The sequence below is a fragment of the Drosophila nasuta genome, chromosome 2L (assembly GCF_023558535.2).
Source record: "Drosophila nasuta strain 15112-1781.00 chromosome 2L, ASM2355853v1, whole genome shotgun sequence".
NCBI classification, from domain to species: Eukaryota; Metazoa; Arthropoda; class Insecta; order Diptera; family Drosophilidae; genus Drosophila; species Drosophila nasuta.
The window spans coordinates 14,211,364-14,235,902 of NC_083455.1; the positions used below are offsets into that span (position 1 = coordinate 14,211,364).

Below are 24,539 nucleotides of genomic sequence, written 5' to 3' on the forward strand. Positions count from 1 at the left end.
GAAGCGAATAAACAAACTAACGAAATAAACGAGCTTAACATTAAACTAAGTAAGTTCAGTACAACATAAACTAGAACGAGATTCTTAACTTCACTTAATTTCCAGATAAATCCCTATTGAATAACAAGAATTTAGCCAATTCAACGGATGAAAACTATAAAAATATCAAAACGCTCAAATAAGATTAGGTAAGAAGATCATTTCTAGATGACATTTTCCATATTATATCTTCTTTTAAAGAATCGTGTCAAGGGAATTTGGAATCAATAAAAAATGAGTCTATTAAAAACATTATGACTATTCAAGAGTTGATATTGAAAGCTGAAAATAATCAGAAATTGTTGGGTAGGTAATATTTGAAGCATATTAAATTCAATGAAGTGTTATTAGTTCTATGAGCTTTGCTAGATCAATGCCAAAAGAACAACACGGACATTAAGGAACAAGAAGAGCAATCAATCCAACAGCAGCTAAGTACGACGCACAATATTATTAATATTAATAAACCTATAAAAAAAAACCTTTTGTCTTAGATATATGTCAAAATGACTTGAAAATACAAAAAGCGGATTGCTCTAACAAGGATGCAACTATTAGAGAATGGCGGAAAAAGGCTGATGTTAATCAAAAGGTGGAACTGGAGAGAAATTCGGTAAAATCAGAGCTAGGTATGCAGCATTGAATTATTATTTTTAGTAAACCTATCGGGAAATTAATTTTCTTTTAGAGAAATGCCAATTGAGTTATAGAAATTTTACTGAAAACTTCAAGAAATATGAAAAAGAACAGCAAAGTTTATTAGGTGAGAAAATCACTTGAAATTGAATTCTTCACTAAAATTTTGTTCCTTGAAGAAAAATGTGACAACGACTTGAAAAAATATATAGAAACTTGCTCTATGAAGGATTCAACTATTCGAGATTGGCGGAAAAAAGCTGAAGATAATAAAAAGGCGGAACTGGAGAGGAATTCACTCCAAGTGGAGCTAAGTATGCAACATTAAATAATGAATTTGAATAAATCAATCATAAAATTCTTCTTTACTTAGGTATGTCTTAATATTCCTTTGATTAACTTATACTTTTATTTTATATCTTTACTAGACCAATGCCAAATAAAAGTGAACTCTACACAAAACCATCTAGGTATGCAACCCAAATTAACGAATTTTTATTAACCATTTAGGAAATATAAATTAAACAACACAAATTTATTCATGTTCATTCATAGATATTATAGATATTTATAGAAACAGCTATGACTACTTTTATAAGAGATTAAACACACTACAACTTGAAGGGTTTAAATGTATTTCTTTAAAAGATTCAATTATGAAGAAACTCAAAACTATAGAAGACGAATTAAATGAATGCAAACCTCAATCAACTACGCTCTCAAGAAGTCTTCCAACTTCTTGTGTAAACCTAACTGCGGGTGTTCATGAGATACAACTTTTTTAATGGAAATCCTTTATATGTGCTATGCGATAATGATGGTTGGATTATCATACAGCGACGAAATAATGGAAAACTAGATTTTAACAGAAGCTGGCAGGAATACGTGGATGGATTTGAAGACCCAAGCAGGCAAGAGTTTTTTATTGGATTGGAAAATCTGCATCTTATTACCAACTCAAGAAGACACGAGGCACATATTTCTGTCACATCTTCAAGGGGTACATTGAGGTCAAAATATGATAACTTCAGGGTTGGAAATGCAGAATCTCTCTATGAATTGGAATCAATAGGAAACTTTGATGGCAATATTAATGGTTTATTTTGGAATGAACATCAGAAATTTTCAACATACGATAGAAACAATATGCATTATTGCAGCGCAAATGGTATGGGAGGCTGGTGGTATCCAGAAAATTGTGGATATACGTGAGTTTATTATCACGGTTAATTAATTTAAAAAAATTAAATTTAATCATCTTTCAGTAATTTAAACGCTCCATATGGTTATCTACGCTGGAGTATGCACTTCGCATTCACCTCAATTATAAGGATTCGGCCATATGAATAAATATAAACTAAATACTAGGCAAATATATTGTCTTATTTATTATCTTTATTCAAAAATATCTTTTCCTGAATAAGAAATCAATAAAAGAAACAAATAAATCAATTAAAATCCATGAATTTGTTTCTTTTCCACTTGAATCAAACACTTTTACAATAATTCGTTTGTGAAGAACACTTCTTGTAACTCATTCCAACACATTGGATATGGAATTGTATTCTTATTGAATATACATATATAACAAATACTAATACCAACATATAAATTCTTGTTATAATCATAAAACTGATTTCAAATATTTTGCGTATCATTAAAATATGGCTGGAAGCTATAAGTTGATCAGGTACTTAACAAAAACTTTTGGTTGATTCTATATGTGAGAATGTGATTCAATTTGGCTTCAACTTGGCTATCACAAAATTTAGTGGTAATTGGTGTTATGCAACTTTCGGTTATGAGTCTTGGATTGACTTTAAGAAAATGAATAAACACACATATAGTACATATGTAAGTGTCCCAAATTATTCGTTGAATTCGTTAAAATTGTGTGCTTAACTTTCCACTTTCGGCTTACAGCCGAATGGAAGCAAGATAATGTGAGCATTAATACGGCAATCGATAGCAAATTAATTAACGTATAATCTTCTTGGCGGTGGGACATAATCCTAATACTCTGTCTGCATTCAATGCGAATTTCGCGCTCGATGAATCGTAATGTCCGCTGTTCATTGGAAACCGCCAATATTTTGCTTAACATTGAGCCAAAAGCCAACAGTAATTAGAGACCAATAAGTGTCTCAAAAGGTGCAACTAGGGAGCAAATGTAGGTGAAAATAGATAAATAGAAAATTAATGCATTTTAAATAGACAACAAATTCAATAAGGAGTAATATATTTAAAAGAGCCATTTGTAAAAGTTCAGAATAATGATGTCGGGTTCACGTAAGTAAAAAGTTTTCAAACTAATATCTTAAACACTCATTCTCAAGGCATTTATTAAGCAATTTCAGAAATTACCCACATAAAAATAATTATGTATCGAAAAGTATTAGGTTGATTCTTATATATATTTTTTATTTTATTCTTTCGATTTGATGTTGCTTATTGTCAAAGCGTTTGCTTGGAATTTTGCTAAGCTTCGTCGTTCTAGAAAAATCGCATTCTTTGCTTTCTAGATTCCCAACTAAAGAGCAGTTTTAGTTAATGTACGATATGACTTTCCAAGGTTTTTTATTTTTAGAAACATTCGAAATTTTGTTTCTGCTCTGAAGCTTAAATTTTAAAGAACGTTTAATGATTAGCTACCGGAACTTGAGGATTCTTTCAGATAAAAATCTGTTCAAGAATGTTTGCTATTATTTATATTACTTATTGCTGATTGTTGCAAGTCACAAAAGTCGTTCTGATAGCTAAGCATGGATTTAAATTAGCTTCAACTTGTCGGCGAACTATGCACAAAGTTTAGTTGTTATTAGGCACGACTGGCAGACGCTTGTCAACTTTGGATCATTATGGAAATGAGAATACAAATATTTATTGTATTTCTTACTATTGTCGATATATCGACAGTGTGCTCACAACCAACAGAAAGCGAATTTAGCTCAACAACTAATGCACTTTCAGTGATATCAAATTTGGAATATCAATTAGCACAGTGTCGAGGAGAGAATAAAACTCAAACCATTTCAACCATATTACGTGGTATCCAAAAACTTCAAACGCATAGCGAAAATAATAACAATATCGAAATCAAACTGAAACAAAAAGATGAGATAATAGTATGCCAAAAAGCTCAGTTAGCAGATAAATCAAATCTTCTGGATATGGGTAATTCTCTGGTAAATGTCGCGTGCGAACAGCTTTTCAGTGACAAAAAAAAACATAAACTAAAACAATTTTAAAATTAAGTGAAGGTTATTCTTAAAGCTTTGGATTAGCACTATTTTTAGAGCTAAGATTGATTTTAGTAACTTATTCTGTTTTACGATAAAATATATAAATTCGTTCATTTTTTGGTTTTGCGTACGAATTTGTTAATTTTTGCAATTATCAGAACAGAAAACAAAACAGAAAAAAAATACCAAAACCATTCTTAGCTCTAATTAAAGTACTAATCTAGAGCTATAAAAATAACATTTACTTATTTTTAAAATTATTTCAGAATATGTTTTTTTTGTAAGTGAATAGCTGGTCGCACGCGACATCCCTCAATATACAAGTATATAAAACCAGCAAAGCTAAGCAGGATACATTCGATTACAAAGAGCAAATCAAAAGCTTGCAATCAACCATAATATCCCAGAATCAATAAAACTAAAGTTGAAATAATAGAATCGAAGTCGAAAAATAAAAATAGTAAGTGCTAACTGCATTTAATGGAAGTTAATAATTGAAATTTATTTATAAAGAATTCAGAATCCAGAATGAAAAGAAGGAGACGGAATTAACTCAATAAGAGCTAAGTATGCAATATTGAGCAACGAATTTGAATAGAAATTAAAATTTTTTTCAACTACAGGTAACTGTGAAAAACGATGTATTTACAGGAGTAACCAGCTGAATGAATCACTGCAACAATGGAAGCATTGTATTAAATTTAAAGGCATATTTAAGAAAGATCTTCAGATAAAGGAACTTGACTTAAAGGAATGCCAGAAGCAGAGAAATCCTCTTCTCACCTCGTGTTGAAACATTATGAGACAGGTTACTTATGAGATAGAACTAAACTAAAGTGAAATGCGATTGCATTGGTCATTCAGCACTGATTCGAAGAAGAAGACCTTTAATAAAAGCTTCAGGTTGTGTTCGATTGTTCGGCAGTAACATCCGTGAAGTTAGAAACATGGGTTTTCTAGATGAACGATGAGTTCTTTTGCTGGAGCGATTCATCGGTGGTACTCTCCGGGATCAAGGACGATCCATATAAGTTCAACGATTTTGAGTTAAATCTCGTAGCGTCCATTCAGGACATGTTCCCACGGCTCTTAAACCTGCCGACGTACTCTCCAGAAGTACAACTCCAGAATGTTTAGCAGAGTCCAAGACATCGTTTCATGGAACTGATTTTCTTGTTGCAAATTCACAGCACTGCTTATAGGTGTCAACGTTGGAAATGCGTGGGAAGGTCATGATAGCCACCTCCCCGTATCATGATATCATTCTACGGTGCAAGTACCTTAACACATTTGCCTCAATGCAGCGCGTATATGCATTTGTGTTTAAATTTGTTAATCGTATAAAGCATCCTTAACGTGGTAGATGTCAACAAAGGCACATGGCTGCTACTGCGAATGATGCAGTTGTCAAATTTATGGGGTGATGTGAAGAAGATTTGCTCGAAAGGCTTCGTCAAGAAATCGAGTTCAATCGCTTCTTTGTTGCCTTTCATCGACCAATTTGGACTTCTGCATTTTGGCGGTCGGCTAGCCAATTCAACTCTTCCCTACGATGCCCGTCATCCTATTATATTGCCTCTACGACAGCTCATTACGTTGGCACTCATCGCTTAAAATCATAAAAACAATCTCCACATTGGAGCTAGAGCAATATTAGCAAAAATTCGTTTACAATATTGGTGGACTGTGAACTGTGTCACGGGTTGTTCGCAATTGCATTGAAGGCTTTAGGGCCAAGCCCACTGTGCTCGAACCGATTATGGCCAGCCTTCCAAAGGAACGTCTTCTAAATTGTCGTGCCTTTGCAATAATCGGATTGGACTACTGCGGGCTGTTTTACTATATATCTGAAGTTCGGAATAGACCCCCAATTGGATGCTACATCAGCGTATTCATCTGCTTTGCTAGCAAGGCGATTTATCTGGAGTTGGTGAAGGATTTAATAACTGCTGCCTTTCTGGGAGTTTTTTGTCACTTCGTGGAAGGCCCAATCACATTTGGTCTGATAATGCGACTAACTTTGTCTGGGCCAAAAATGATCTTCAGCATGTCAAGAAACTTCTCCTCAACAATCCCCATAAGGAGTCAGTTCATCGTGTTTGCCTCATGAACAACATCGAGTGGAAGTTTATTCCTCCTAGTCAGCAGTCAAGAGCGCAAAGCACCATGTGTATCGCTCTGTTGGCCGCTCAATTCTCTATTTCGATGAGCTTCGCACACTGATTTGCCAAATAGCGGCCATAATTAATAGTCGTCCATTGCTATCAATTTCAGAAAATCTTGTGGATTTGGATGTGCTGACTCCCGCTCATATACTGTTTGGTGGTCCTCCAACCGTGATTCTCGAACCCGACCTAACTACAATCAGTTGGATAGTTGGCAACGTGTCACTCAGCTGCAGCAGGTCTTCTGGACTAGATGGCAAGAGGAGTATCTGACTCTTCTCCAGCAAAGATGAAAGTGGTGCACTCTTGATAGTGGTCTCCAAGGAAACGACGTGGTCTTGGTCAAAGACGAAAATTTGCCTCATCTTCGTTGGCCGCTAGCCCGGAGAGCCATAAACAAACTATTTCTACTGCCCCTGAAGCATGATGTTGAAAGACAGGCTTTCAACGGCGGGAATATGACGGGAGCAGCAGACACCTAATGTTAATGCCATTCTGTGACGGAGTCTGCTAGCAGTGCTGCTTCCGTCGGCAGCACTTGATATTGACGTTGCATGCTCTCTGACACTGCTAACGATCGCTTGCATTTCGATCGACTAATTGCTTACTCAATTGCATTGTTACTCTCTTTGATATCGTGTCGGTGGCGAAGCTTGTTACTTGCTCAAGTCACAGCCAAAAATATTAAGTGGTTACATATTTGTACATATATGTACATATGTACCACATCAATAAACCATTAAATTTGAATTCGCGTGTTTTATTTATAAACAATATTCTTGCACTAAAAAAGCTTAGTAGCTCAACACAAGTATTTATCTCTCTTATAGTCTCTGAGATCTATGTCTTTAGACAGACGGACAGACTGATATGGCTACATCGTATCGGCTGTTGATGCTGATCAACAAAATATATACATATACTTTATAGGATCGAAGACACCTCCTTCTGAATTCTACATACATTTTCAACTGGCACAAAGTTATAATATCCTTCTAACCTATGGGTAAATGGTATAAATATTTAACTTATGTTGAACTACGCTGAATATTGATATAAATATTTTGTCAAGTCACCAACTAACGCACATACATAAGTTATGTGCAAAGATTAAATATAGTATAGTCGCAAAGCGAATTATCATATTCTGCAAAACAAAAAAATGTTATATATAAAAAAAATCCAAACATACTATTCCTTTTACTAAACACTGATAACACTTGGTTGCTTACTTCACACAATTTTATTTCATCTCGACTACAAGCTATTTACAAAATTTAGTAATTTTTGGTCTCAAGTGGCAAACGGATGTGCATTTTAGTTTCTTCTTAAGGAAATGATTATAGAAAAGTGTCTCAAGTTATTCGCTCTGTTTTTCATAATTGTGCCATGGACTGTATGCTTACAATCAAATGATAATGGAGATTTGTGGAAATTTATACAATCCACTAATTTCTCTGACGAGTATAAAAAAAAATTGATGAACGAAATGGAAGGGAGACCAAAATGGATTAAAACTGTTAGTGAAAATCCCAATTTGGAGGATCAATTAAAGCAATGTCGATCACAAATTCAGTCATTTAAAGATAATGAACTTAGATTAAAACAAAATTATGAGATTATTTCTATTCAAAGAGTTTCGATAGCAGATAAAACAAGTCTTTTGGAAATTCAAAAAAATGAAACCGTTAAAGCTCATCAACAAATAGACGATTACAAAGACCAACTAAGAGAAAAAGAACTTGAAATAAAGATATTGCAAGAAACTATATCATCTTACAATAATACCATCAATAACAACAACGCTCAGATATCGAATTTGCTATCAATTATCGGATCTCAGAATAATACTTTTGTTGAAAACAGTGCACAAATATTAAAATTGGAGTCAATTATAACAAATTGGAAAGAAACTGTCTATAAGAAAGATGCTGAAATATCAAAGTTGAAGACAACTATAAAATCTAATAACTCTACAATTAACAAGAATAACGCTGATATATCAAAGTTGGAATCAACTATAACATATTTCAAAACAATCGTTAATAAGAACTTTGAAACAATTGCAAATTTGGAGTCAACTATCAATAAGAATAATGCTGAAATATCAAAATTAAAGTCGGAGAAAAATAATACTATTATTAAAAACAGTGCTGATATATCAAAATTAGAGTCAATTATAACAATTTGCAAAGAAAGTGTCAATAAAAAAGATGCTGAAATATCAAGGTTGAAGACAACTATAGAATCTAATAACTCTACAATAAACAAGAATAACGCTGATATATCAAAGTTGGAATCAACTATAACATATTTCAAAACAATCGTTAATAAGAACTTTGAAACAATTGCAAAGTTGAATTTAACTATAAACTCTTTCAACTCCACCATCATTAAGAAGAATGCTGAAATATCAAAGTTACAATTAACCTTAAAAAATAATAATGAAAAAATTGCAAAGTTGGAGTCAACTATAAAATCTTACAACTCCACCATCAATAAGAATAATGCTGAAATATCAAGGTTAAATACAACTATAGAATCTAATAACTCTACAATAAACAAGAAAAATACTGATATATTAAAGTTGGAAACAACTATAACAGCTTTCAAAAAAATTGTTAATAAGAGCAATGAAACAATTGCAAATTTGGAGTCAACTATAAACTCTTTTAACTCTACCATCATTAAAAATAATGCTGAAATATCTAAGTCGAAATTAACCGTCAAAAATAATAATAAAATAATTGCAAAGTTGGATTCAACTATAAAATCTTACATATCTACCATCAATAAGAATAATGCTGAAATATCAAAATTAAAGTCGGAGAAGAGTAAGCTTAGAGTATTATAGTTAATGCAATTCAATAATACAAATACTTTACAATCTAGTTAATCCGAGAGCCACAACACCACAACCACGAATAACTTGCCCGTCTTACTATAACAAATCACAGCAGGACATCAAGCAGCTGAAATCTGAAGCGAATAAACAAACTAACGAAATAAACGAGCTTAACATTAAACTAAGTAAGTTCAGTACAACATAAACTAGAACGAGATTCTTAACTTCACTTAATTTCCAGATAAATCCCTATTGAATAACAAGAATTTAGCCAATTCAACGGATGAAAACTATAAAAAATATCAAAACGCTCAAATAAGATTAGGTAAGAAGATCATTTCTAGATGACATTTTCCATATTATATCTTCTTTTAAAGAATCGTGTCAAGGGAATTTGGAATCAATAAAAAATGAGTCTATTAAAAACATTATGACTATTCAAGAGTTGATATTGAAAGCTGAAAATAATCAGAAATTGTTGGGTAGGTAATATTTGAAGCATATTAAATTCAATGAAGTGTTATTAGTTCTATGAGCTTTGCTAGATCAATGCCAAAAGAACAACACGGACATTAAGGAACAAGAAGAGCAATCAATCCAACAGCAGCTAAGTACGACGCACAATATTATTAATATTAATAAACCTATAAAAAAAAACCTTTTGTCTTAGATATATGTCAAAATGACTTGAAAATACAAAAAGCGGATTGCTCTAACAAGGATGCAACTATTAGAGAATGGCGGAAAAAGGCTGATGTTAATCAAAAGGTGGAACTGGAGAGAAATTCGGTAAAATCAGAGCTAGGTATGCAGCATTGAATTATTATTTTTAGTAAACCTATCGGGAAATTAATTTTCTTTTAGAGAAATGCCAATTGAGTTATAGAAATTTTACTGAAAACTTCAAGAAATATGAAAAAGAACAGCAAAGTTTATTAGGTGAGAAAATCACTTGAAATTGAATTCTTCACTAAAATTTTGTTCCTTGAAGAAAAATGTGACAACGACTTGAAAAAATATATAGAAACTTGCTCTATGAAGGATTCAACTATTCGAGATTGGCGGAAAAAAGCTGAAGATAATAAAAAGGCGGAACTGGAGAGGAATTCACTCCAAGTGGAGCTAAGTATGCAACATTAAATAATGAATTTGAATAAATCAATCATAAAATTCTTCTTTACTTAGGTATGTCTTAATATTCCTTTGATTAACTTATACTTTTATTTTATATCTTTACTAGACCAATGCCAAATAAAAGTGAACTCTACACAAAACCATCTAGGTATGCAACCCAAATTAACGAATTTTTATTAACCATTTAGGAAATATAAATTAAACAACACAAATTTATTCATGTTCATTCATAGATATTATAGATATTTATAGAAACAGCTATGACTACTTTTATAAGAGATTAAACACACTACAACTTGAAGGGTTTAAATGTATTTCTTTAAAAGATTCAATTATGAAGAAACTCAAAACTATAGAAGACGAATTAAATGAATGCAAACCTCAATCAACTACGCTCTCAAGAAGTCTTCCAACTTCTTGTGTAAACCTAACTGCGGGTGTTCATGAGATACAACTTTTTAATGGAAATCCTTTATATGTGCTATGCGATAATGATGGTTGGATTATCATACAGCGACGAAATAATGGAAAACTAGATTTTAACAGAAGCTGGCAGGAATACGTGGATGGATTTGAAGACCCAAGCAGGCAAGAGTTTTTTATTGGATTGGAAAATCTGCATCTTATTACCAACTCAAGAAGACACGAGGCACATATTTCTGTCACATCTTCAAGGGGTACATTGAGGTCAAAATATGATAACTTCAGGGTTGGAAATGCAGAATCTCTATGAATTGGAATCAATAGGAAACTTTGATGGCAATATTAATGGTTTATTTTGGAATGAACATCAGAAATTTTCAACATACGATAGAAACAATATGCATTATTGCAGCGCAAATGGTATGGGAGGCTGGTGGTATCCAGAAAATTGTGGATATACGTGAGTTTATTATCACGGTTAATTAATTTAAAAAATTAAATTTAATCATCTTTCAGTAATTTAAACGCTCCATATGGTTATCTACGCTGGAGTATGCACTTCGCATTCACCTCAATTATAAGGATTCGGCCATATGAATAAATATAAACTAAATACTAGGCAAATATATTGTCTTATTTATTATCTTTATTCAAAAATATCTTTTCCTGAATAAGAAATCAATAAAAGAAACAAATAAATCAATTAAAATCCATGAATTTGTTTCTTTTCCACTTGAATCAAACACTTTTACAATAATTCGTTTGTGAAGAACACTTCTTGTAACTCATTCCAACACATTGGATATGGAATTGTATTCTTATTGAATATACATATATAACAAATACTAATACCAACATATAAATTCTTGTTATAATCATAAAACTGATTTCAAATATTTTGCGTATCATTAAAATATGGCTGGAAGCTATAAGTTGATCAGGTACTTAACAAAAACTTTTGGTTGATTCTATATGTGAGAATGTGATTCAATTTGGCTTCAACTTGGCTATCACAAAATTTAGTGGTAATTGGTGTTATGCAACTTTCGGTTATGAGTCTTGGATTGACTTTAAGAAAATGAATAAACACACATATAGTACATATGTAAGTGTCCCAAATTATTCGTTGAATTCGTTAAAATTGTGTGCTTAACTTTCCACTTTCGGCTTACAGCCGAATGGAAGCAAGATAATGTGAGCATTAATACGGCAATCGATAGCAAATTAATTAACGTATAATCTTCTTGGCGGTGGGACATAATCCTAATACTCTGTCTGCATTCAATGCGAATTTCGCGCTCGATGAATCGTAATGTCCGCTGTTCATTGGAAACCGCCAATATTTTGCTTAACATTGAGCCAAAAGCCAACAGTAATTAGAGACCAATAAGTGTCTCAAAAGGTGCAACTAGGGAGCAAATGTAGGTGAAAATAGATAAATAGAAAATTAATGCATTTTAAATAGACAACAAATTCAATAAGGAGTAATATATTTAAAAGAGCCATTTGTAAAAGTTCAGAATAATGATGTCGGGTTCACGTAAGTAAAAAGTTTTCAAACTAATATCTTAAACACTCATTCTCAAGGCATTTATTAAGCAATTTCAGAAATTACCCACATAAAAATAATTATGTATCGAAAAGTATTAGGTTGATTCTTATATATATTTTTTATTTTATTCTTTCGATTTGATGTTGCTTATTGTCAAAGCGTTTGCTTGGAATTTTTGCTAAGCTTCGTCGTTCTAGAAAAATCGCATTCTTTGCTTTCTAGATTCCCAACTAAAGAGCAGTTTTAGTTAATGTACGATATGACTTTCCAAGGTTTTTTATTTTTAGAAACATTCGAAATTTTGTTTCTGCTCTGAAGCTTAAATTTTAAAGAACGTTTAATGATTAGCTACCGGAACTTGAGGATTCTTTCAGATAAAAATATGTTCAAGAATGTTTGCTATTATTTATATTACTTATTGCTGATTGTTGCAAGTCACAAAAGTCGTTCTGATAGCTAAGCATGGATTTAAATTAGCTTCAACTTGTCGGCGAACTATGCACAAAGTTTAGTTGTTATTAGGCACGACTGGCAGACGCTTGTCAACTTTGGATCATTATGGAAATGAGAATACAAATATTTATTGTATTTCTTACTATTGTCGATATATCGACAGTGTGCTCACAACCAACAGAAAGCGAATTTAGCTCAACAACTAATGCACTTTCAGTGTTATCAAATTTGGAATATCAATTAGCACAGTGTCGAGGAGAGAATAAAACTCAAACCATTTCAACCATATTACGTGGTATCCAAAAACTTCAAACGCATAGCGAAAATAATAACAATATCGAAATCAAACTGAAACAAAAAGATGAGATAATCGTATGCCATGAAGATCAGTTAGTAGATAAATCAAATCTTCTGGATATACAAGTCTATAAAACCAGCAAAGCTAAGCAGGATATATTCGATTACAAAGCGCAAATCAAAAGCTTGCAATCAACCATATTATCCCAGAATACTATTATCAACAAAACTAAAGTTGAAATAATAGAATGGAAGTCGAAAAATCAAAATAGTAAGTGCTAACTGCAGTTAATGGAAGTCAATAATTGAATTTTATTTACAAACTAGAAAACGGAGATATTCAGAATGAAAAAAAGGAGACGGAATTAACTCAAGACGAGCTAAGTATGCAATATTGAGCAACAAATTTGAAGAGAAATTAAAATTTTTTCCAACTTCAGGTAACTGTGAAAAACGATGTATTAACAGGAGTAACCAGCTGAATGAATCACTGCAACAATTGAAGCATTGTATTAACTTAAAAGACACATTTAAGAAAGATCTTCAGATAAAGGAACTTGACTTAAAGGAATGCCAGAAGCAGACAATTCCTCTTCCCACCTCGTGTTTAAACATTACGAGACAGGGAATTTTTGAGATAGAACTTCCAAATGGAGATCCTCTTAAAGTGAAATGCGATGGTATTGGTTGGATGGTCATTCAGCGACGATTCGAAGGGCAAGAAGATTTTAATAAGAACTGGGAGGAATACCGCAATGGATTTGGTGACTTGAGAGGGGAGTTTTTCATAGGATTGGAAAATCTTCATCTTATTACGAGCTCAACGAAACACGAGCTGTATATTTATGTGTTTAACAGAGGCGTTAGTTATGGAACATATGATAACTTTAGGATCGGAAATGAAGATTCCCTCTACGAGTTGGAATCAATAGGGAATTTTACCGGTATTGAGCCTAATAATTTAGAAGCCAACGTTAAGCAGAAATTTTCAACATACGATAGAAATAATATTCCAAATGCTTATCAACATTGTGCCGAGCATCCCATGGGCGGTTGGTGGTATCCAGCAAATTGTGGTGAGAGGTGAGTTTAGTTTCACGACAAATTAATTCAAATAATAGAAGCTTGTTTGTCTTTCAGTAATCTAAATGCAGCATATAGATATGGCAAAGGCATCATTTGGCACTCGGGTGGTGCAACCTCAACGGAGATGAAGATTCGCCCACTTTAAAAACGTGCAAAGTCTCACATAATTAAATTACTTGTCGAGTACTAATTTCTTCAATCATAAAAAATGGATTTTCTTTTGTCAATAAATTCAGATCAAATGATTTTGTAATCTGTCAAAGCAAACCAATACATTGAATTGTTTTAAATTAAGTAACTTAACATCAGATATAAATTTAATTAACAGGCAGAATTGTTGAATTGAATTTTAACAATTTATTGCAGTTGAATAAAGTACCTATATTTTGGTTTTGCAAAAAAAAACACTTTTAAACTTTAAATGTTCGAAACACTTGCTTCTGTTTAAGGCTTTGAGAATTATGTTAAAATTTTAAGTATAAATTTAAAAATATATATTACTCGCATTACAAATAAATGAAAGAAGAGTGATCTTATTTATTTTTTTTTTTTAATAAAGTATATACGAAAGTATGAGTGTCGAAAATATATTTTTAATAACCATTAAAAGGCATTGAATATTTCTGAATAAAGTTAAATATTTTTTGTCGTTTCATATGGTTATGTTTATTTTGACCAAAACAATTTTAGTTCTTCAAACTAATAAAACGAAGTAGACCCAAATTCAGGCATCGAAAACTCGTATTCTGCAATTAAACATTTCAATATTGTCATGGTACTTTGTATTAGAAAATTTGCTTCGTGAAAACTTAAAATTAAATTAAACTTTGCGTTATGTATTTGGCTCCTTTACTGCTGAGAAATATTGATTTCCACCTAAAGATCAGATTTAGCTTATTATTAATATTATTATCTTATTGAATTAACGAATTGCAATGATATGAGCTAAGGCCTTCAGACATTTTAGTTAATTTACTACATTAATATCAAAGTTATTTTATTCCCAAAAGCGTTCTTAATTGAATTTTGCAATTTTAAATGTCAGTTTAAGACTTCTAAATTTCAAAGCTCGTTTTAAGATTAGCCACCGGAACTTGTTGGCGCTTTTTATCGAAAACTATGTTAATTTTGTTTTTTTGTTTTCAAAGTTGATTACTCCGCATACTTCTGATAGCATTATGTTGCTTAAATCCAAAAGCATAGCTTCAACTTGGCGGCGAGATATGTGTAAAATTTAGTAGTTATTAGAGTCAAGTGGCAAACGGATGTGAATTTGGGATAGCGAAAATGAAAAAGCGATTTGAATTCTTTTCTATATTCCTTATAATTGTGGAAATATGGACAGTGTGTTCGCAACCAAGAGAAGGCGAATTTATTTCAACTACTAGTTTACCAAACGAGGAGAATAAAACTACATTGAATTATGATGCAGTTATATTTAATTTAAAAGATCAATTGGCACAGTGTCGAGCAGAGAATAAAACTCAAACAGATACTGATCTTTTAACCATATTACGTCGTATCCAAAAACTTGAAACGAATAATAATAATAATAATAACGATATCGAATTCGAATTGAAATTAAAAGAAAAGGTTGAGATAATCGCTGCTCAAAAAACTCAGTTAAAGAATAAACTAAAACTTTTGGATGACGAAATAAATGAAACTATTAAAGCTAGGCAGGAAGCATCCGATTACATGGAGCAAATAAAGAAATTGCAATTAACTATAGCATCTCAGAATGCTACCATCAATCAAAATAATGCTGAAATCGGAGAATTAAAGTCCGAGCTCAATAAAAGTAAGTTTAAAGTTTTTAAGTGACTACTAACAACATTTAATGGTATGAAACAATTTTATTCTTTTTCTCAAACTAGAAAACAATGAAATTCAGAAAGAGAAAGAGGAGAGAAAATCAATTAAAAGTCGGCAATGTATGTACAAAATTTTGAATGAACTACGAATTAAAAATAACACAAATTTAATAATGTTTTAATTCTACACTTTAGTTTCGTGTGAGGGACGCGAAATTAACCTGGCCACCAAACATCAAGGTTCACAACATCAGCTGATGCATTGCGAATTTGACCAAAATAGTACTGAATATTATCTGCGGCGTAATGAACATAAATTAAACGAATGCCTTAAACTGGCTGCTACACTACCTAAACGCTTTCCCACCTCGTGTTTGAACTTGACGAGTGGTATCCATGAGATACAAATTCGAAAGGGAAATCCTTTTCAAGTGCTATGCGATGGTGATGGTTGGATGATCATTCAGCGACGATTCAATGGAAGTCAAGATTTCGATAAGAGCTGGGAGGAATACGTTAATGGATTTGGCGACTTGAATGGAGAGTTCTTCATGGGTTTGGAAAAACAGCATCTTGTAACCAGTTTAAAAAAACACGATATGCACTTTAAATTAACATCTATAAGGGGCGTATCTATGGGAAAATATGATAACTTTAGGATTGGAAATGCAGCATCTCACTACACATTGCAATCAATAGGAAAATTTTATGCCATTCAGGTAGAAAATAATTTGGAAAGGCATGTCAATCAGAAATTTACAACATATGATAGAAATAATATTCCAAATGGTTATAAAAATTGCGCTGCAAATGGAATGGGCGGATGGTGGTATCCAGAATATTGTGGCGATAGGTGAGTGAAGGCATACGATGAATTACTTGAAATTATTTAATCTGATCATCTTGCAGTAATCTAAATGCACCATTGGGAAAGGATAGTGGTATAGTTTGGTTCTGGACAGGTGGAACCTCTTCAATCATGAAAATTCGACAACATGGATATTGAAAAGTCTTATCTTATTTTCTTACTCTTTTATTGATTTATAACGAATTAAATTGTGTTATGCTAAGCGCAGTTTAATAATTCCCCTATTTCTATTGCTTTGATTGTTTTGTTTTTTCATTGCAGCAAACTGTATATTATATTGATATCAACTTGAAAATGCGCAAATAAAAATTGTATTTTTATACTATTGACTTTATGGTATATTTTCAATATAGTTCAATATCATATATCAAATATAACCATCGGTATATTTCAAGAATATGGTTTTATTGAAAATGGGTAGCGATTATGAATGTATTACATTATCACATACCAATTGTTGCAATCGATATATTTTAAAATTTTTGTGGTATATTTTTGATATATTTAAAAAAAAATTTAATGTAGCACAATATCATATACCAAATATAACCTTCGATATATTATAGTATTTTTATGGTATATTTTCGGTATATTTCAAGAATATTGTTTATTGAAAATGGATATCGATTATGAATGTAATATAATATCATATATCAAATATTACATTCAGTATATTTGCTTAGTAATTTTGTGGTATATTTTTGGTATATTTCAATAATATGGTCTTATTGAAAATAGATAGTAGGTATATCTCAATCGAGCACATCCGACTGTAGTTTTGTTACTTGTTTTTAATTTTATTAAATTACTCCCGAAATGTGAATTTATTCGCAGGTAAACGCCAACGCCTTATATTTTATATTCAGAAATTGAAAGTAAAATATATTTTTAAAGATCTTTTCTTCGCTTTTCCAACAGTACAGAAAAATCTTAATTTTAATTGTATCTACGATCTTAATATGTGAACTTCCTTAAACGGAGTTAGCTATACCTGAACACGTATCTTTAGGTGACACTGCCAGAGATCAATGTACCGATCGTCCAGTTGCAGATTCACTGGGCGAACTCTCCTTTACCTTTTGTAAGATTGCACATAAATCAATAAGGTAAAATAACAGTTAAGTTAAAAAAAAGAAAAAGGGATGCACAAGGCAATAAACTGGCGAGTCAACTGAAATGCAACAGCCAAAAGCGTGATAAGAGAACTGCAGGCTAGACAGAACTGCAGATAGATAAAAAGATACTTTCGATTCGCTAAGGGTCTTTAGGCAATGAGATGTTTTGTTGTGCAACGAATTGTCAATGTTAACGATGGATGGATGGACGCAGGTACCAGAAACTCATTCATGAAATGCTGACACTGCGATTGCAAAAGAAAGAGACAGCGAGAGAGAATAAGGGAGAGAGGAGGCGAGACAAAGGAAGAGCACGTAGCTGCCTCTCCTGTGAAAGTGTGAAACGTGTCCGAGGAATGCCAATGAATTTCTTGCTTTCGTTCGCTTTGGTGAAATGCTCTGACACTTGACGTTGCCAAACATGAGACCATCTCGAACGATGGAGTTACCAGAGAAGAAAGAGGAGGAGTTGAGTTACGCGCATGCAATGTCCATAAATAAATGCGAAATGCATTAAACGCAGCGAAGCAACAACAATAACAACAACAAGAACAACAGCAACGCACGTCGACGTAATTAATTAAAGCATTAAGTGCTAATTTTACGACAACTCGATTTGTGCATCCCAATGACTCTGCACCACCTGCCGCCGTCTCAACGAGAATCTTTCAATCTTTTGCACTCGTGGCCGCTCTGTGGCAATGCAATTTGCATCGCCATCGGAATTTGGCAGTCAGTCGTAGAGTAGGAAGCGAAACGTCTCGACGGCTGTCAGCGGCGACAGGCGACAGTCAGACCCCAAAAAAAAAACTGAAACAAGTTGCCTCCCCTTTCTCTTCCCTCCAAGCACATTTGTTCAACTTTTCAACTGTCGCCAAGATTTCCATCTGAGTTCTGTTCTGTTCTGTTGGGTACATCGTCGCAGTTTGCACTTCATATTTTTCAGTGGCCCTTTGTTTGCTTTGATGTTATTTTTGGGGTCGGTCCTAAAGCCTTAAAGAATGCTCGTTTGTTGTTGCTGCTGTTGCTGCTGTCACACTTAGAACTCAACCAGCAATTAATCATATGCATTGCTTTCTTCGCCTGTCCAGACAAACGACACTCTTGACTTCTCTTGTCTTTCTAGTATTTCGTGCATATTGATGGGCAAATCGGTTGACAACGTACAAAGAAATTACAAATAAAATATACAAAAATACCAAATATTGTGGTGGAAAAAATAACAATTATTTTGTAAGTGAATGAAATGATTGATATTTGTTTCAAGAATGTTTTCCTAAGAATCACATTCAAATGTCTTCGATAGTTGTATGATGTTTGAAAAACATATTAAAAAGATTTTATTTTTATGAAAAATAATTTAATTTCTTCAGAACTTTACATTGTTTTCCTAAGAATCGCAATCAAATAACCTCTTGTGCAGATATATCTTATCTCATATGTTGTTGTCTAGAAAATAAGACGATTTTTTTTTAAGAACTTTCTTCAGAACTTTGCACTGGCGCCTAGAAGCGACTTCATCAAACAGCATCCTTTAATTGGGCCAAACACTAATTATATTATTTAAATGACTCATGAATTTTACGTCTTTTTTTCAGCATTTTATTTCTCTTTCTCATCGTCACATTCCCCACTCAAATGTCAGCTCAACAGCCCGCACATTCTTGCCTATAAAAATTGTTTGCGCTTTTCTAGCCTCATTGACATTTTCTGCAACTGCAACAATAACAACAACAACAATAACTACAACAACAACAATGGGCCAAAACGAAATGAAATGATTGGAAATTTATCAGTTGCATTGTTTGATTTTATGCCTTTTGGACGCCTATTAAAGGATTATAAATGGATGGGACCATCGCATTTAAAGAGATTCCCCCCATTGAGCTGAAGCTTAAGGAATTTTATTATGATTGTTCCCTCGACACATTGCGTTGGAATTTATGGTAGGGATTTGTGCTTTAAAGCACACAGACTGACTGCAGACATTTATATACATATTTTGTGCTGTTATTGCGAAATTCTGATAGATGACCACAAAATGGATATATATTTCCATTATATTCGTAGCATTTTTGCTGTGTGCATATTTCAGCAATTAAAATGAGAGAGATTTCGCTGGCTCAGGTAGAGGGAACCATTAAATTGTTCGTAACACAATAGTTGCGAAAATGTCTATAATTACATGAAATGTGAGGGGTTGTCTTCTTCGTACATTGCATTCGACTGCATTTCCGATTTTCACATTTTCCGATTGTGCAGGATGTCGATGATGATGACGACGACGACGAGTGTTGGTAAATAATTGGTTATGGGTCTGCCAATCCCATGGCTGATGAGCAAGATACTGACGCAGAGGGGGTGAAAATCAAACACACATTGAAATTGCCACTCGACTTTTCCCACCGTTTTTCGCCTGCCTGACTGTCTGTCTGTCTCTCTCTGTTTTGTCTGTGATTTCTACGTTTTTATGCACGCATTTCGAGTTTTGACGTCGTGTCAGTTGCAGCTACAGATTTTATGTCGCCTCTATGCATGTGTCACTTTTATTTCATTATTGCTGTAAATTCGTTCAGCAATAACATAAATTTCCCACTGACACACATAACAAATTTCTTTTGCTGGCCGTCGTTTATTTAAGATGTGCCAAAGAAAAACAGTTTTTCCTCAAAAGAAAAACCACATACATTCCTCAGAGCTATAGACTTGAAAGTATTTTTGTAGAAGGCGTGCCACAAAGGCTATAAACCGCTAAAGTATTTTTTATTTTTAAGAACTATGCTAATAACAATTTGTACAGTTTATCAAATTAAAATTCAATTTGCTGGATACTTTTATTGCAGAAAGATTTATGAAAGAAGGAAGTACTTTTTTGTCAAAAAAATTATATGACTCTGAGATATTTTGTACTTTATGGTATATTTTAAATGAAGGAGTGTGTCAATATACCTAATGAAGCTTCTGGTATATTTTGTATTTTATGATACATTTTAAATGTAGCAGTAGAATATACCAAATAAATAGTTTTGGTATATTTTGCATTTTATTGTATATTTTAATTGTGGTGCTATATCAATATACTATATGTTATATATATTTAGTGTATAATAGTATATTTTATATATAGTATATCGATATACCAAATAAATAGTTTTGTTATATTTCAGTATATTAATTTGACATATTTAAATATCCACTAAAAACCTTTGGTATATTTTGTAATTAATAATAATTTTGGTATATTCATTTGGTATATTTACAGACTATTACCAAACCGGTTTTGAAAATGTGAAAAAATCCCAAAATGCTGAAATATTTCAAGCAGCTGTTTCAAATTGATTTCAGCACTTATTTGAAATATTCTGTTGAGCATTTTCATCCTGCTTGCATCTTCAACCCACACAAATGATGACTTCCTTTTGCAAAACATGCAACATAACGTCGGCAACATGCATTTATATTCATTCCACTCCAAAATTGAATGTTTGCGGAACATTCTGTGACATACGTATGGCGACTTTAATGATCCTCAGTTGTATTCCTTTGGGTATGATCTTGTAGAGTGGATTAAGTGCAATACAATAAACGAACGCGCAAAGTAGCTGCCACTTAAGCTGTTGTGTTTGTGCAACACCCGCAACACAAGCGCAGCAACAACAAGTGAGAAATGAGGAATGTTAATGCGCCACAGCCCCCGAAAAGCTACAAAACGTCGCCGAGTCATTAAGTGCCGAGGGGAAGGTGAAGTAAATGAGTAAGAGGAAGGCGGCAGCATATTTGAGGATGGGGCTGGGGGCAGGGGCAGACTCGTGTCTCGCTCTCTGTCACTGCGGAAGGTGGCAGAAGGTGCGCATCAATTTTGAAACATTTTTGAAACATTTTCAGCCTCCAAAAACTCAATGGCACGCCCCCGCGCATTAGCTGTTCATCTCCCCTTCCACCCGGATGATTGTAGGGGGGGAAAGTCTGAAAACATGGACAGATTTTAGCTGTGGCCACACAATTATCTGCGGCAGATCCTCGCTATAGACAGCTGAAAGATGCGAGTGAAAAAAAGTGTTAAGTAATGAGTTAATCTGCGGAGCCTTCGCATGATTAAGTGCTTCAAGCAGCGGTTGCTGTTGCTGATGATGATGATGATGATGATGATGATGATGATGTGGCCTCTAAATAGAATCATTTCGCCTATGCTTTCTTGTCTTGCTGGCTGATGAATTATGATGGAAGCTGCCTGAAAATGTCTGCACATTTGTTTTGACTTTATCTCTCGTTCCCCATGTCTGCAGTAGTATTTATCGCATAGATTAACGTGAATGTGGCCAAGATTAAAAGCAGCGGCACAACTTGAAGTGCAGCAAACTGCAAAAGAGCAGCTGGAATTGCTGCAACTATTTTGGAACTGCAACTGAAACTGGAATCGTTTCTTATCTGGAAATGAAGTAAAAGCAACGAGGAGACCGGTAGCTAGTCAAGGCTGTAGGCGGGGCATAAGTAAATCAAAAGCCGCTTTGACATCACAACATTTACCTTATCAATATGATAAATTACGATACAGATATCAATGTGCCGGCGGTTGCAACTCTTGCTCCATCTCCCCATTAGACGCCTAGTATCTAAGTAGGTGAAAGTGAAAACGGTAGCCATTGGCTCTGATTGACATAATTGGGCTTAACGCAAAAGCCGCAAACATATGTCGAAAACAATTACGAATGCCTTGGCATCGAGTACGAGACTCAAAGATACTCTAGAGAATAGTTTGTTAAAGAAAGAAAAAATTTCCAGAAAAATGAATTGCAGTCAATTTATTTATTTATTTGGTTTTTGTTTTCTTGTATTCAGTGAAATATTATTAAGTATTTATTGAATTTATGTAATTCTAAATATTTAAAAAATAAAAATATTTGATAAAGATACATTAAAATCTTTCTTCACACAAAATCAGCATACCCATTTCTTCTTGCAACAAAATTCTACAGGGTATGCACATGAAAGATATCGCACTCGTTTATAGTTTATGATCATACAGACAATGATCAATGACAATGAGCAATCTGTATCATAAATATTGTCAGTTTGACATTATGAACAACAGCGACATCCACTCACAAAGTGATGCGTATTATTTTTTGCCTTGTTCCTGACCAAAAACCCCAATTAAAATTGTGATTATAAAGCACAAACACAAACACAGAAAAAAGAGATCAAGAGAATACTAAACACATTTGAAATGAAGTCCATCTATAAAGCAAAGTCGTACTTGTGTTGTGTTTTCTTTTTGAGGTAGGTGAACACACAACGAGCCATAAATTATAATTATCGACGAGATTAACTCTTTGCCGTGGCACTTAACGTCGATGACACATGCGGCGAGAGTGCTATGCATGTCCAGAAACTCCACAACAACCCCTTTCCCCTGCTACACTTCGACTCCAAAATGTACCCAAAAACCCAAAAAACCAAAAAAAAAAAAAAAAAAGAGACCAAGTGAAGAGTTGCCGTTTGTTGCTGGTGAAAGAAAGCAAACCGCAGATAAGCAGCAAAGACGACACTAAATCGTATGCGATAGCAGCGACATCAACAACAACAACATCAGCAGAATCAAGAAAATTAAAATCAAAAGACAAATGCTACAAACAACGAAATGATGTGCTTAGAGATACCCTGTATGCATAACTTTTTGTTATGAAATAAAGAGAAAAATGTGACACTTACATACCAACTAAAGCAAGCTATGCAAGTATTATCTGAAAGTGAAGGAACAAATTGTTAGTTTTATGAAATAAATAAATACAAAAGAAATAACTTTTAATTTTACTATTATAACAAACAAATGTTTAGTTTAATGAAATAAATATGGAATAAAAGGGAGATTACTTTTAAATTAAACTATAATTATATTAATTATTATAAAAAACAAATGATTAGATTTATGGAGTAGATGAATAAAAGACAGATTTCATTTAGATTTAAACCAAAAATATAGGAACATAATCTCTTAACATCTCATTTTAACTACTTCTATTTTTGCCATTGTTTAATCAACATTCTAAAATAGTCTTCAATCTCCCCTAAGAACTGCATTCCTTCGATTTACCCTGTAAAACAATTTCCTGATAATTTCATATGGCATAAAAACATGACACATGCTTGCTTCACAAAAAAAAAACAGAGAAAAAATTTAAAAGAAATCAGAGAGAAAAACAAACTAAGTAAATAATGCATTCAAAATGTTGCAGGGCCTGAAACAAGGTACAAAAAAGCTGTCTCATACATTGCATGTTTTTGTTGTTGTTGTTGTTGTTGTTATTATTGTTGTGCCAGTTATTGCTGTTGTTGCTGTAGTCGTTTTTTATTTTTGGCGATAACTTAAGGGGAGACAATGTGGCAAGACGTTGCGACGTTGTCGGCTTTTCATTGATATCTCTCGGTGGCAAACAAAACGCAAGAAGCTCAAGAATTTATGACCCCCTGTGGCTTTATCGACGCCTCTGACAGCGACAACCCTTGGCTGGGTTGTCGCTGACTGTGTGTTTCTCGCTGGCTGCGATTGAAAAGCGGTTGAAAGATTTCAGAAGCGAACTGAACCGAACAGAAATGTTGAATGTTGTCACAGGAAGAGAGCAAAGTCAAGGGTTTCTGTTTTTTTTTTCGATATTCCATTCCCATACCGAATCGCTATATAGTACGTATATAAGTAAGTCTCATACATTGTTTGTAGTAATACACACTGTACCCACTTCATTCAGCAGTTGGATTTCATTCATCGAATCTGTTGTCTGTGATTTGAGACGCCTTCGCTTCGTTGTCTCCGTTCGTCGCATTTGGTAATTTTCAATTTTTTTATTGTCGCCAAGGGTCGTCGACGCTCTT

The 24,539-nt window shown here is 33.3% G+C and overlaps 4 protein-coding genes across 4 annotated transcripts; all 4 read left to right on the top strand.

The window, feature by feature from the left end:
* The first annotated feature begins 202 nt into the window (after positions 1–202).
* LOC132786601 (uncharacterized) lies at positions 203–1,003 on the top strand. The gene is made up of 5 exons (XM_060793166.1): positions 203–345; positions 409–474; positions 534–668; positions 728–802; positions 855–1,003. The coding sequence occupies exons 1-5, from the start codon at positions 294–296 to the stop codon at positions 1,001–1,003; spliced, it is 477 nt and encodes a 158-aa protein (XP_060649149.1). The 5' UTR covers positions 203–293.
* A 3,874-nt stretch (positions 1,004–4,877) lies between these two features.
* On the top strand, positions 4,878–10,067 carry LOC132786608 (uncharacterized). The gene is made up of 9 exons (XM_060793177.1): positions 4,878–5,033; positions 8,838–8,916; positions 8,975–9,112; positions 9,169–9,252; positions 9,305–9,409; positions 9,473–9,538; positions 9,598–9,732; positions 9,792–9,866; positions 9,919–10,067. The coding sequence occupies exons 1-9, from the start codon at positions 4,878–4,880 to the stop codon at positions 10,065–10,067; spliced, it is 987 nt and encodes a 328-aa protein (XP_060649160.1).
* A 2,527-nt stretch (positions 10,068–12,594) lies between these two features.
* LOC132786711 (angiopoietin-1-like) lies at positions 12,595–14,134 on the top strand. Its single transcript, XM_060793333.1, has 4 exons — positions 12,595–13,057; positions 13,114–13,170; positions 13,227–13,869; positions 13,927–14,134. The coding sequence occupies exons 1-4, from the start codon at positions 12,595–12,597 to the stop codon at positions 14,015–14,017; spliced, it is 1,254 nt and encodes a 417-aa protein (XP_060649316.1). The 3' UTR covers positions 14,018–14,134.
* A 1,000-nt stretch (positions 14,135–15,134) lies between these two features.
* On the top strand, positions 15,135–16,832 carry LOC132798304 (angiopoietin-related protein 3-like). Its single transcript, XM_060810116.1, has 4 exons — positions 15,135–15,673; positions 15,750–15,806; positions 15,882–16,539; positions 16,596–16,832. Exons 1-4 carry the CDS (start codon positions 15,160–15,162, stop codon positions 16,690–16,692), a joined length of 1,326 nt encoding a protein of 441 aa, XP_060666099.1. The 5' UTR covers positions 15,135–15,159; the 3' UTR covers positions 16,693–16,832.
* Positions 16,833–24,539: the final 7,707 nt, after the last annotated feature.

Bases quoted from the DNA above. Each gene is read 5' to 3' on its own strand.
- LOC132786601 (XM_060793166.1), top strand. From the start codon at position 294: ATGACTATTCAAGAGTTGATATTGAAAGCTGAAAATAATCAGAAATTG. The intron at 346-408 runs GTAGGTAATATT...GAGCTTTGCTAG, and splicing joins AAATAATCAGAAATTGTTGG to ATCAATGCCAAAAGAACAAC. The intron at 669-727 runs GTATGCAGCATT...ATTTTCTTTTAG, and splicing joins TTCGGTAAAATCAGAGCTAG to AGAAATGCCAATTGAGTTAT.
- LOC132786711 (XM_060793333.1), top strand. From the start codon at position 12,595: ATGGAAATGAGAATACAAATATTTATTGTATTTCTTACTATTGTCGAT. The intron at 13,058-13,113 runs GTAAGTGCTAAC...TTTACAAACTAG, and splicing joins GAAGTCGAAAAATCAAAATA to AAAACGGAGATATTCAGAAT. The intron at 13,171-13,226 runs GTATGCAATATT...TTCCAACTTCAG, and splicing joins ATTAACTCAAGACGAGCTAA to GTAACTGTGAAAAACGATGT.
- LOC132786608 (XM_060793177.1), top strand. From the start codon at position 4,878: ATGAACGATGAGTTCTTTTGCTGGAGCGATTCATCGGTGGTACTCTCC. The intron at 9,113-9,168 runs GTAAGTTCAGTA...CTTAATTTCCAG, and splicing joins CGAGCTTAACATTAAACTAA to ATAAATCCCTATTGAATAAC. The intron at 9,410-9,472 runs GTAGGTAATATT...GAGCTTTGCTAG, and splicing joins AAATAATCAGAAATTGTTGG to ATCAATGCCAAAAGAACAAC.
- LOC132798304 (XM_060810116.1), top strand. From the start codon at position 15,160: ATGAAAAAGCGATTTGAATTCTTTTCTATATTCCTTATAATTGTGGAA. The intron at 15,674-15,749 runs GTAAGTTTAAAG...TTCTCAAACTAG, and splicing joins AAAGTCCGAGCTCAATAAAA to AAAACAATGAAATTCAGAAA. The intron at 15,807-15,881 runs GTATGTACAAAA...TCTACACTTTAG, and splicing joins ATCAATTAAAAGTCGGCAAT to TTTCGTGTGAGGGACGCGAA.